Source organism: Emys orbicularis, chromosome 7, assembly GCF_028017835.1.
Source record: "Emys orbicularis isolate rEmyOrb1 chromosome 7, rEmyOrb1.hap1, whole genome shotgun sequence".
Lineage (NCBI taxonomy): Eukaryota > Metazoa > Chordata > Testudines > Emydidae > Emys > Emys orbicularis.
Genome location: NC_088689.1, coordinates 88,958,115 through 88,971,458, shown reverse-complemented (window position 1 = coordinate 88,971,458; position 13,344 = coordinate 88,958,115). Strand labels below are relative to the sequence as shown.

General features: G+C 40.5%; 1 protein-coding gene across 1 annotated transcript in view; it reads right to left on the bottom strand.

The window, feature by feature from the left end:
• Positions 1-2,280: 2,280 nt before the first annotated feature.
• The window catches only part of SHISA5 (shisa family member 5), a 64,043-nt gene continuing 52,979 nt past the window's right edge, over positions 2,281-13,344 (bottom strand). The window contains exons 4-6 of the mRNA XM_065407131.1: positions 11,774-11,889; positions 8,822-9,040; positions 2,281-5,071 (exon numbers count right to left, since the gene is read on the bottom strand). Of these exons, the coding sequence (XP_065263203.1) occupies positions 4,992-5,071; positions 8,822-9,040; positions 11,774-11,889 (415 nt within the window). The 3' untranslated portion in view covers positions 2,281-4,991. The remainder of the gene's footprint in view (positions 5,072-8,821; positions 9,041-11,773; positions 11,890-13,344) is intronic.

Here is a 13,344-nt window from a genome sequence, read left to right as displayed (position 1 = left end):
GGAAGGCTCACCAGGTGGGGGATAAGCTTCTCCTATTGTTTCCCTTAATGGCCCATTACCTTGAATAGAGCCTTCACTGTCTAGACTGGAAGCATCTTGCCTAGTGGGTATTACCCAGGTGTAACTACATTTGAAATACTGATTGTCAATATTCATAACTTGATACAAAAATGATACATGCACACAAATAAGAATCATATTCAGCAAATCATAACTTTTCCAATGACACCTCACAAGCTGCATCTTGTACTAGATGCATCATAATTACCGTATCATACAATATGGGGTGCAGTGTCAGACCTTTACTCCTGTTATCTGCACTAGCTGGTTTCCAGTGTGCTTAATTTTAGTGTCTTTTTTTTCCAAGGAACTCAAACTGTTTAAACAGTAAGACTTTGTGAGGTAGGGTGTATCCCTACTTAACAGACGTGATTTGAGAGGAACAGACTCTAGCTCACAGCCTAATTTAAACTGACAAGTTATTTTACATACCAAGTTTTGATACTAACTTTCCACATTGGGGAAAATAGGAGAGAACTGCTTGTTTGGCATAGCTTCTCTGATTTTTTCACCTCAGTGTCCCATTCTCCCCATCCATGGATTTTGAGATGTGTGCCAACTTCTTCCATGGGAAAATTAATGCAGAATGTAATATAAGGAACAGTTGCTTAAAATTATGAGAGCCTCACCTTTCTCTTTCAACATGGTGAAAAGTGCAACATGCCTCACCTTTCTCCTTCAATATTTGAGGCTAACATATTTGGAAGCAAGGTGTTCCTCCTTTATACAATATTCTGCTTATCCATTTTAGAAGGTCACGGTTCTTTGAAACAATGAACTGCTGTCAGGGAAGACAGTGAGAGTTTATAAACCAAGGACCAGGTCCTGCCTCCTAGTTCCATGCATGGAGGCCATCTGAGTAGCACCCGTTCCTTTCAAATTTTGGTCATGTGGCAAAAGAGAAAACCACTGTAAAATTATGAAAAAAATAGATGAAAGAAAGGAGTTAGGAAGAAAAGCATCAGATATGACTTGGTAGGTAAGTGGTTGACAGAAAATTGGTTGAATTTACTGATTTATTACAATCTCAGTAGATCCAGATACAGTTTCCAGCCTAGACATTAGTTTACAAAACAAGAATGACACTAGCTACCTGCAGTCTGATTAATTTTGGGATTGGACTGTACATATCTACTGACTGTCTAATACATCAAGAGCAATTTAGTTGAGAGGACAGTGTGAAATAAAGTTTCTACACTTCATGTGTACACTAATTATCAAATTACACCTCTACCCGATATAACACGAATTTGGATATAACGCGGTAAAGCAGTGCTCCGGTGGGGGGCGGGGCTGCGCACTCCGGTGGATCAAAGCAAGTTCAATATAACGTGGTTTCACCTATAACGCGGTAAGATTTTTTGGCTCCCGAGGACAGCGTTCTATCGAGGTAGAGGTGTATATACAAAAGATTGCTACATTCAAGGTGGAATGAGATCAGTGTAATACTCCTGATTATTCCAAGGTAAATAAATGCCTACCTAAAAGCAAATTTTTTAAAATTAGAGATTAGGGGAGCCTGCTAGTTCAATATTCTAATAATAACTGAAGGGTTCTGTGTCCCATTAACTCAAGACTTCTCAGTAACCTATATGAAATGAGTGGGAAGTCTAAATTCAATTTTTAGTACACCGTATCCATATTACAAAATCACCACCTCATTTGGACAGATATATGCTCTTCTAGGCAGAATCAGAAAAGCTTACTACTATGCCTTGTTTACACTAGAGTAAAAGGTGTGTTAGCTCAAATGTTTTAACATGGAAGAGAAAGCACACTGCTCTTGACACATGCTACATTGGTCAAGTTGAAGCATGGGGGTGCATCAGCTTTAATCAATCAGTTTAATGTGTGTTTAAGTGTATACTCCATTGTCTATACTAGACTTTCCCAAAGTGTTGGAATGTGTTGGCTAATGCATTCTAATATCACACTTTTTAATCCTAATCCAGATAACGCTTTACAGATGATCCTTTTAGATTAGGTTTGAACAATATTGTCAAGGTAGCAGAGAAGTTTGGCCTGCCCCGCCATGTCCATTTTTGTCTAAAAGGTAAGTCTGAAGTGGCAGCAACCATGAGCAATATATTCACCATACAAGATGACTAGAAATACAAATGTTAGAACTGTCAAACACACTGGAGCAACATGTAGCTAACCATGCATACTTCTAAATGTGACAGCTTTCAAAGTAATATGAAAACAAAATGGACACTATACTTCAGACATTTCCATTTATTATAAATAGATGTACAGACTTTATTCCAGTTCTTCTGAATACTTCTCACGTGTAACTACAAACTACTTACAAAGCAAGGTTATAATTGAGAAAAAAAACTAAGAATTATATGGTAAATTAGTACAACAGAATATTCTACTGTATTTAAATCACTAGACTGTTTTCGAAATAAAGGCACTTAGAGTTTATAAAAACAAACAACTTTTGAAACATGCAATGTATAAGCTACTTTTGACTAACATGTTATCAATGCATAAAATAAGACTTCATGGGCCAATTTCTGCTCTTAATTACACCCACCATTAACAATTAAAAATGCAGATGCCACAGCTTTGTAATCACACAGAACCAAACTACTATGGAAAATCCCAGCCCCAACTCTGAGGACCTCAGGTCATCTGTGCTGAACAGCTGCCCCTTTCTGTTCAGCCTCTACCCTGGCAGCTGTCTAATCTGGTTGCTGTGATGATCTTGGTCCCCTCTACTGCGCCTCTGCACTCCTAATTGTCCAGCCACCCACACAGGTAGAAGCTACAGAAAAGGAATTATGCCAGAAAACACTTCAGAAAATAAGACATACAGGATTTCTAGGGGAACATACCACAGCAGAAACTCCTCAGCTGGTCTACCTCTCCCTCTCCAGCTGTTCCCACACAGCTCCAAAAGTGCAGTATTTACAGTGAGGTGCTACCCCATCTTCTGGTTGTGAAGCAGGGAAGAAAGTGCACCATATAACAACTCCCCCTTTGTGCCTGTTTCATGGACCCATTTAATGTTATTAGCACAAGTGCTCCCCTTGGTGCTATGTAGCAAGACAGACACTGGGTCTCCTATCAGAATGCTGGACAACTGCTGAAAGTTTGTGAAATTCCCTGAAGACCATCTCAAACAAAGGTTGAAAAATCCAGGCACAGACTGCCTTTTAATTTCTATTCCCACTGTCTGATACTATGTTGAAGTATGGACAAAGCTGTTTTTGAAAGTTAGTTTCAGTCACGGTCATTCTGCAGATAGAGGCAAGATAAACAACACTATCAGTGACAAGATCATGTCTGTACAAACAAACTTGAGATATATATATATTTTTAACCTATCACAAGTACAGGACCCAAAAACAAGCAGCTTGTAAACATCTCTAAACAAATGAAACCAGAATGAGAGTAATGTCATAATATTCCATCAGTTCAGCTGCACTGAAGTAATAGTTAACTGATTAGCTTCATCACTGGACAATAAAAGCCTATTTCAATTTTAGAGAAGAGTTGTTGAGGGTTTTTAAAAATCAGATTGTGCAGTGTGTCTAAAATCGTGACTAGTTTGGTAAATACAAGCTTTAAAATGGAAAGTAATGCCGTGATTGGTCACAATTATAATGGGTTATAAAGGTCAACATTTTAACACAAAGCTTTTATGATAGACAATTTTTTCCCCTGTACATGTGCAATTCTCCCCGAAGTAAGCTCCTTTGCATCTCTGGGTCCAAATCCTGCCATCTTTACTTAGTCCAAACTCCCATTACACTCAGTGGAAATTGGAAGGATAGCAGGATTTGGTCTTTGCTGTACAGCATGTTGAGATTTTTTCCCCCCAGTATTTTTGAAGTCAATATTTAATTTTATTGGAAGAGGTATCTTCCTTATAAAGTTCCTGTCTTAGCGTAAAAACACACTCAGGATGTCCAGGGCTTGATCTTGCTGGCAGGCACATGGGGTACATCTCCATTTCTCTTAAAATTAGCTACTGCACACGTAAGTGAGCAGGATTTATAACTGGGTCAGACTGCTCTTCTGCAAGTTTGAGAAGCAGTGTTTTCATCACAGGGACAATGCATGGTTCTGTCAAGGTGAAATGTTTTTTGCAATATCAAAACGTAGTCAAAACTTGCAATGATGAAGCAAACAAATTCTCATCCAATTGTTCTCATGCAGCATTCTTAGGTTTTCAGCTTTTTGACATGTTTATTTAATTGAACAGTGGAGGGTTGGTTTGTTTTTTGCCAGGGATAAGAGAGAATTAAATAAAGGAAGTAAAAAGACACCTAGTGACTTGACATGTTTTTAGCTTTAAAATCGGAAAGGAATAGATCAACCCCCTGCCTGTTGGGCACAAAATAAATGCAACCAGTGTGGAAAAAAGCTATTAGAACATGTTCCACTATCCCTTTCTGAACACAATTATATTCCAGCAAAGGAAATTTCCCTTTAAAAATCACTAAGTTAAGTGTAGCTTAATTCATCATGTTAACTTGAAAACAGGAAGATCAAATTTTAGTAAAAGTTTTCTGACAATTAGGTTTATATTTTAATAATATGCAGATGAATGCTACAGCTTTGGGTGCTTACGACTGTTTAACTTATTTCTGATCATTCTTTTCTAACACCCTTCAAATTATTGCACAAAACACATTACCATGCTTCTTGTATCTGAACTATTCCCTTTTCACCCTTTTGTCACTGGAATTTGAACAAGTTCTCCTATTGTATTTGCTTGAGGTATGGAGTGAACTTCAAGTGATAAATTCTTTTGCTTGCTGAGCTCAGTGTATTTTAAAAAGCTACTGATTTAGATTTCTCTCTTTACAGAGAAACAAGGGACTGCTGCATTTTAAGAAAATGTGCTACAGCTGTATGGTATAAACAGCATGTTATACTTTACAAAAAAGTTATGCACAGAGGCATAATAGAAAATCCATTCAATAGATGGGCTTCTGAGGGTCCATGTAAGCAGGATTGTAGGGGGGTTGATTGACTGGGTAGGGCACTCCAGCACCAGCTGCAAAAAACAAAACAAAACACAGGTATCATATATTAATGTTCTCATTCTATACTTACTTTTCAATGATAGCTCTAGTTCCTATTGCATAAGTCAAAGATTCAGCTTAGGTTGCATTTTAGTTGTGTTGGAGAATAATTTACTAGCGATAACATGAGAAATATTCACACTTAGCCCTGGTCTACACTACGAGTTTAGGTTGAATTTAGCAGCGTTATATCGATTTAACCCTGCACCCGTCCACACGACAAAGCCGTTTTTTCTGACTTAAAGGGCTCTTAAAATCGATTTCTGTACTCCTCCTCCGACGAGGGGATTAGCGCTGAAATCGACCTTGCCGGGTCGAATTTGGGGTAGTGTGGGATAGTATGGTCGCAATTCGACGGTATTGGCCTCCAGGGGCTATCCCAGAGTGCTCCATTCTGACCGCTCTGGACAGCGCTCTCAACTCAGATGCACTGGCCAGGTAGACGGGAAAAGGCCCGCGAACTTTTGAATCTCATTTCCTGTTTGGCCAGTGTGGCAATCTGCAGGTGAGTGCAGCTCTCATCAGCAAAGGTGACCATGATGGAGTCCCAGAATCGCAAAAGAGCCCCAGCATGGACCGAACGGGAGGTATGAGATCTGATCACTGTATGGGGAGACGAATCCATGCTATCAGAACTCCGTTCCAAAAGATGAAATGCCCAAACATTTGAAAAAATCTCCAAGGGCATGAAGGACAGAGGCTATACCAGGGAACCGCAGCAGTGCCACATGAAACTTAAGGAGCTGAGGCAAGCCTACCAAAAAACCAGAGAGGCAAATGGCCGCTCCGGGTCAGAGCCCCAGACATGCCGCTTCTATGATGCCATTCTAGGAGGTGCCCCTACGACTACCCCACCCCTGTGCTTTGACTTCGTCAATGGAGTAGCATGCAACAGGGATGCGGGTTTTGGGGACGAGGAAGATAGCTCACAGCAAGCAAGCGGAGAAACCATTTTCCCCGACAGCCAGGAACTGTTTCTCACCCTGGACTTGGAGTCAGTACCCCCCGAATCCACCCAAGGCTGCCTCCCGAACCCACCAGGCGGAGAAGGGACCTCTGGTGAGTGTACATTTGTAAATATTATACATGGTTTAAAAGCAAGCGTGTTTAATGATTAATTTGCCCTGGCATTCGCGGCCAGTACAGCTACTGGAAAAGTCTGTTAATGTGTCTGGAGATGGAGTGGAAATCCTCCAGGGACATCTCCATAAAGATCTCCTGGATGTACTCCCAAAAGGTTTACTTCCTGATTGACTGCAGACTATATAGTAAAACTTGAGTTCTGCTTAGCTATACCTTAACCAATCATTTTACTGAAATTTAACTAACCAATCCTAACACATTGTAACATAATTATCTAACCAATTATATCCCACCACCTTAATTGGTTTACACCCAACAAAATTAATTATACAGCAGACAGAAACAATCACAGAATCAGACAGAGATTATACAGACAAACAATAGGGAAGTGAAGACTACAGTGATAGAACAATACAGAAATGAGGATTTCACATCTCAGCTATTGATAAGTGACTTCTTGTCAGACAGGATGCTATCAAACTAAGTTTTCTTTAAAACTTTTAGGCTCTTCCCTTTATCTGGAGGTCATAGATCGGATCACCTTTCTAACAGCCCCAGATTGCCTTATTTCAATGTGACTAGTTTGGAATGGGAGGATGTGGCCGTTCACTTCCCAGTTTATGGCTGCCTCTGCTGCTTAGCCAAAGGCTTAGCTTAAGAACAGGGCCTCAGACTGTCACAGTATGAGAAGGCCCTTACACCGGCAGACAGTGATTTTGATTCTTTCTTTTATACCTCTATAACTAGCTAAGTGATAAAAATACAACTAAATTCTTAAAGTATAGGCCTTTGCAAACAGGCCTGAATATTTATATCCTAACATCCCCCAGTCAGCAGGATCTTTTTTGGCTGGTGTTATATAAAGTTATGTCAACGTGGACATTCTATTTTATCAGAAGGTGCTGAGGTTCATGGGAATTCTGAAGTCTTCCAGAAACAGCTTCCACAGTAATGGGGTAGTTGTTGAGTAAGCTGTCTCCAGCACTCAGACTCATCCTTAATATTAACAGTTTAATTGTCCCAGGGAAACACAGCTATTGTGAAATATGATGAGCATAGAGCAGACATTACCTTTCAGGTAATTTCCCTTTGCTATGATTATCATAATTCCTTTGTTACAGCTTCCTCAAGTCCCGACTTGTGCTCAATGATGCTGCCCACTTCCTCTTATGTACAAAGCAGCACAACCATAGTATCTCAGTCTTTCATCTCCACTGGAAGAACTTGTATTTTACAATCCAGTTCAAGGCTGGCTTCCTTGTTTTCAAGACCCTCTTTGGACTCTAATTCTAGTTCCCAAACCTTCTCTCCTCCTCCTACTCATTGCTCCCTCTTTTTAAGCACTGGCCTCCTCTCTCGACTTCATTGTGAATGGTACAGAAGAATCTGCTTTTTGCTGATTCTGTCATCTGAAACATCTTTTCTGTAGAGCTCTGCCCAATCGATTCTAAGTTCCAGCACAAGTTCTCTCTTCTCCTTTCTCTACACTTCCTGATGTTTTTGTTTCTGCTGTTTTTCTTTAATTATTTTATTTACTGAGCATCCTGAATTAAAAATATTGTACTTTGAAAGAGCTACTAAGTGTGCTTGTTTTCCATGCTACTCAGGATAGGAAAATATATCCATACTTACATAAAGTGTCTTTCCATCTAGTTGGAAGGTCCACAGATATTTTATAGTGAATTTTCAGCCTAATTGCACTTTGCAAGATGAGCATCTGTCCTCTAAACTCTAAGCAAGCTGAAGCCCCCTTTGTAAGCCATCTGTGAACCTTCTTCCATAGAAAAATTGTAATTTTCCATTTGTAAATGATCCTAACAGTGGTGACTGGCAAGAGACGCATATAGTACATGGAGCTATAGCCCTGGTCTACACTACAGAGTTAGGTTGACACAAGGCAGCTTACATTAACCTTTATAAGTGTCTACACTAAAATTTCGCTCCCGCTGACGTAACTCACCCACTACACTAACTTAATTCCACCTCCATGAGAGATGCAGAGTCAATGTCGATGTGGTTAGGTCGACGGAGTGTCAATGTAGACACTGCATTGCTTACGTCGACTGTTGCTGGATTTCAAAAGTGATCCCACAATGCCCCACACTGACAGGTCAGTCTGTGCAAGTGCTCCTGGTGAGCACATGCACTGCCGACACAAGGAGCAAATTGTAGACACACAGAAGCGATGTACTTAGTGCAGTGGCTATATGCCGCTGCAAATTAGGTGGACTTAATTTTGTCATGTAGACATGCCCTTAGAATGGATTCAAATGGTACATTTTTAATCTATTTTACTTAAAAATCCCATTTGGATAAATACAAATGAACAGATCACCTTTGTGAAGTATTAGTGTTAGTCATGCGTCTGACGAAGTGGGTATTCACCCACGAAAGCTTATGCTCCAATACGTCTGTTAGTCTATAAGGTGCCACAGGACTCTGTCACTTTTTACAGATCCAGACTAACACGGCTACCCCTCTGATTCGATTAATTAAACAAATAGACTGGTGGTGCTCATGTGTATAATTAACACAGATTTGTTACAAATGCATTTGTCTTCCTAGTGCGCTTAGTGTAAGAAAGAAGAAACATGATGTTTCTCTTCAATTGTGGTTTGCCCTCCTTGCTATGGCCTTACCTGCCACTGTCTCATGGTAGGCTGGTGGTCCTGAAACTTGCGTTGGATAAGGTGGAGGATACTGTGTTGGGTAGGGTGCTGCTGGCATTCCGTGTTGTGGCTGGACTGGTACAGGATGATATCCTTGATAGGGTGTCACTGGGTAACCAGGTGGTATCCCGGGCTGCTGGGGATATGGTGCATGGACCACTGTGGTGGAAGTTGTGGTGGTCACAACAGCTATAAACATACAAAAGTAAGATGCATTTACTACTGATGCGTCAAGCAGACATCCAGAAGAAGTAATGAAGATATGGAATATTTTGAATGTTCTTTCCTATTCCCAAAAGGGAAATCACTGTTTGATTTGCCTTTGTAATTCACACCAGGTAGAAACCCCAGTTCAGAGTTCTCCAACATATTCAGAGACTAGTACCCCCAGCCCTCACATTTAAGTCCATGACTAAACTTCCATCAACTTCCATGGGAGTAGAGCCATCATGAGCCAGGACAATGGTTAATTTACCGCCTCCTTTTACTCCACAAAGGAGCCTGAAAAAAATATTCTTTGACTCTTCAGAAACTGAGAGCTCATCTGAGAAGTTACTCACAAACCTCTGTAAAACAGATTATCATCATCCAATCATATGACTTTAAGGCAGAGAAGGTAACAAAGAAATTAACTAGATTCTCTTTAGGCAGATAGTTTTTAATTCCGTGTGTGAGCATTGTTTTCCACTGGTTCCTATTGTACTTCATTAGACTTTTTTTTTTTTTTTTTTTTTTTTAAATCTGTTTCTTCAGTGCATGCTGGCACATATTTGTCTAACTGAGATTTGTAGCAAAGTACATGGTTCATGTTTGTTACTAAATTACTGGCATAGGTTAACACTAACAACATTTGATCCTTGTTAGACAGTTCTGTTACTCAGCATATTGGCTGAATAGGCACTTATTTTCACTGCTTTTGTTACATGATATGCCAATTACTCCATTAATTAATTGTCTCCCAATTTATCTTAAAGAAGGGTACTCGACTGAATTCTCTACTGTGCCACTTACCACCACTTTATATTGGCCTTGTAGCTTTACCATCTACTTCATAAACCCTGTGTGATGGTCTTTACAGGCCACATACTAAAACATAGCAAGGCATGGGGCAGTACTGGGCCAGAGTGACCCTGCCCCTCAGCAGATGCAGGGCATGGTCCAGGTGGAGGGACAGTTAAAAGGGCCCTGGGTAGTCCATGGGCAGCAGGGAAGGAGTTACAGGCTGTACCAGAAGTTGTGGAAAGCATTACCACAGTATTGGTAAGGCCACTGTGGAAATGGTGATCCATAAACTCTACCCCCCTTTTTCCTGACTTGGGAAACCAAGAGAGGACCTGAAGGAGGGGATGTTGTCTCCGCAGCAGAACTATGCTGATACTGCAAAGACTGTGACCATGCTCCAAACAGAGGAGCCACAGTCTGGTAGGGAGTGACTCAGGGGAACTGTAACTTAGGGTGGCATAAAGAGTGGTCCAGAACACTGTAACACCCCTTTATAGCCCTGGATCAGAACTCAGTGGAATGGGAGGGCCTGGGTCCCCCCTCTTCTACTTCCCCTCCCTTCTGTCATGACAGAATCCTAAGGTGGATAAGAAGGGATGAATAGGAGGGAGATGCCTGCCATATACGACCCAACAGAGTTCCATCTAGAATGAGCGGAGGGAAGAGAACTGTGGAGTCACCACCTGACCACTAGGCCAGCTTGCTATGAGACTGACCTGTTACACACAGTAAAATACATTCCTCTCTATAGCCAACAGTTAAATGGCGTGTTTGTTTTTTAAATTGAGCAACTACAACCATTTTGTTTCCTGTTTTACCTCCTCCCCTCCCGCCCCCCCACTCAAGAAGCATGGATACCACTCAAGACCTCTTTAAGCATAGGATTTAGTCCACCATACCTACTTTTAGTCCACTTTATCCTCATAACCTGCAAACATTCAAGTTTTTGATAAGCAGCACTGTAGCGGGGCTGGAATCAGGTAACAATTAAAGATTTTAAAGTGGTCTTGTTAATGTAGTCAAAACTAAATACAAAATAGATTTCTAATTAAAATGTTCCCTTGTCTAGTTGGTCAACAATACTAGTAGTTTCACACATGTTGGTCCAAGTGTGGGTTTTTTCTTTTAATATGTAAAATAGATGTATTTAAAATAGTACAGATTTTCAATATAAATACAGACATTCCAAACATTCTTTTGACTTCATGTCATTCTGGTTTTTAAAAGTTTAGGTTCTGGAAAATTATTAAAATAATTCCCATTTCAAACTGAATTCTAGTGGGATGTCTAGATAGAAAATTAGGAGTTAAGACTTATAGAGTGGTACAGTACGCTTTGAGTCATAGCCATCACAACACAGCTTGTCCATTAACAAAAATTTCCTGTTTTAATTGACCTAATATGACTAGCTCAGGAAATGATTTAGATAATCTGTTCTTCAGTGATAATCCAAAAGACAAATCATCAAGATTCCTTGTTTTAATGTAGCATGAGATGGAGAGGAAGAAGTCTCATTCTCTGAAGATTTGTTTAATCTCCGGGCACTGATGACCTTTCAGTAATTGCAACCACAGTTACTGTTGCACTGTTTGAACCTTGGTATAGTTCCCATGGCCCCTCTCTTGCGAAGACTGCCACAGGGAGGAATTTTTAAAGGAATCAATTATTCCAACTTTTGCTCACTAAAGAAAAAACATTTGAAAACAGGAAAAAACAATTATGTCCAAAAATATTCAGAGATTCCTATAACTACATCAGAGTTTGAAGTGTCTCAAAATGCTTACCTCTGGTATTCTGCGGGATGGTGTGTGGGAAGGACGGGGAGAGGAGGAGTTGTGCTAGTTTGACGATGCTATTTACTAAAAACAAAACTTCACTGAAAAGAGATAAAAGTTAACAAAAACATAAACAAATACTCACGCCGTGGCCTCCGACACGTTTTATACAAGCAGCAGCATGAACAGGTGAAGCACAGAATGACAGTGACTACGAATACCACGAAGAGGGTGACCCCTATAGCAACAAAGGTCCCAAAACTGAAAAAGAAGAGGCACTTGAAAGTCACACTGGTTTTCATGCAGCTTCATTACCACACACCTACAGTAACATTCTTCAGCTATGCAAAAATGCTTAGGAGTCTGTGTGTCGTTCCAGTTCTATTTTTATTACCATTTATTGTTCACTATCAAATATTTGAACAGTAAACAGCTGTTTAAGGGTCCAGTCCTGAGTGAACTCAAATCTACTGAAAGACAATGCAAGCAGAAAGCTGCTCAGCACCTCCTAGGAAGCATTAAATGTTTTGCATGATTGAACCCTAACATGGATAGTTTAATCTTTTCTATTGTGATTCATAGATTCTAGGACTGGAAGGGACCTCGAGAGGTCATAGAGTCCAGTCCCCTGCCCGCATGGCAGGACCAAATACTGTCTAGACCATCCCTGTTAGACATTTATCTAACCTACTCTTAAATATCTCCAGAGATGGAGATTCCACAACCTCCCTAGGCAATATATTCCAGTGTTTAACCACCCTGAAAGTTAGGAACTTTTTCCTAATGTCCAACCTAGACCTCCCTTGCTGCAGTTTAAGCCCATTGCTTCTTGTTCTATCCTCAGAGGCTAAGGTGAACAAGTTTTCTCCCTCCTCCTTATGACACCCTTTTAGATACCTGAAAACTGCTATCATGTCCCCTCTCAGTCTTCTCTTTTCCAAACTAAACAAACCCAATTCTTTCAGCCTTCCTTCATAGGTCATGTTCTCAAGACCTTTAATCATTCTTGTTGCTCTTCGCTGGACCCTTTCCAATTTCTCCACATCTTTCTTGAAATGCGGTGCCCAGAACTGGACACAATACTCCAGCTGAGGCCTAACCAGAGCAGAGTAGAGCGGAAGAATGACTTCTCGTGTCTTGCTCACAACACACCTGTTAATACATCCCAGAATCATGTTTGCTTTTTTTGCAACAGCATCACACTGTTGACTCATATTTAGCTTGTGGTCCACTATAACCCCTAGATCCCTTTCTGCCGTACTCCTTCCTAGACAGTCTCTTCCCATTCTGTATGTGTGAAACTGATTTTTTCTTCCTAAGTGGAGCACTTTGCATTTGTCTTTGTTAAACTTCATCCTGTTTAACTCAGACCATTTCTCCAATTTGTCCAGATCATTTTGAATTATGACCCTGTCCTCCAAAGCCGTTGCAATCCCTCCCAGTTTGGTATCATCCGCAAACTTAATAAGCGTACTTTCTATGCCAATATCTAAGTCGTTGATGAAGATATTGAACAGAGCCGGTCCCAAAACAGACCCCTGCGGTACCCCACTCGTTATGCCTTTCCAGCAGGATTGGGAACCATTAACAACAACTCTCTGAGTACGGTTATCCAGCCAGTTATGCACCCACCTTATAGTAGCCCCATCTAAATTGTATTTGCCTAGTTTATTGATAAGAATATCATGCGAGACCGTATCAAATGCCTTACTAAAG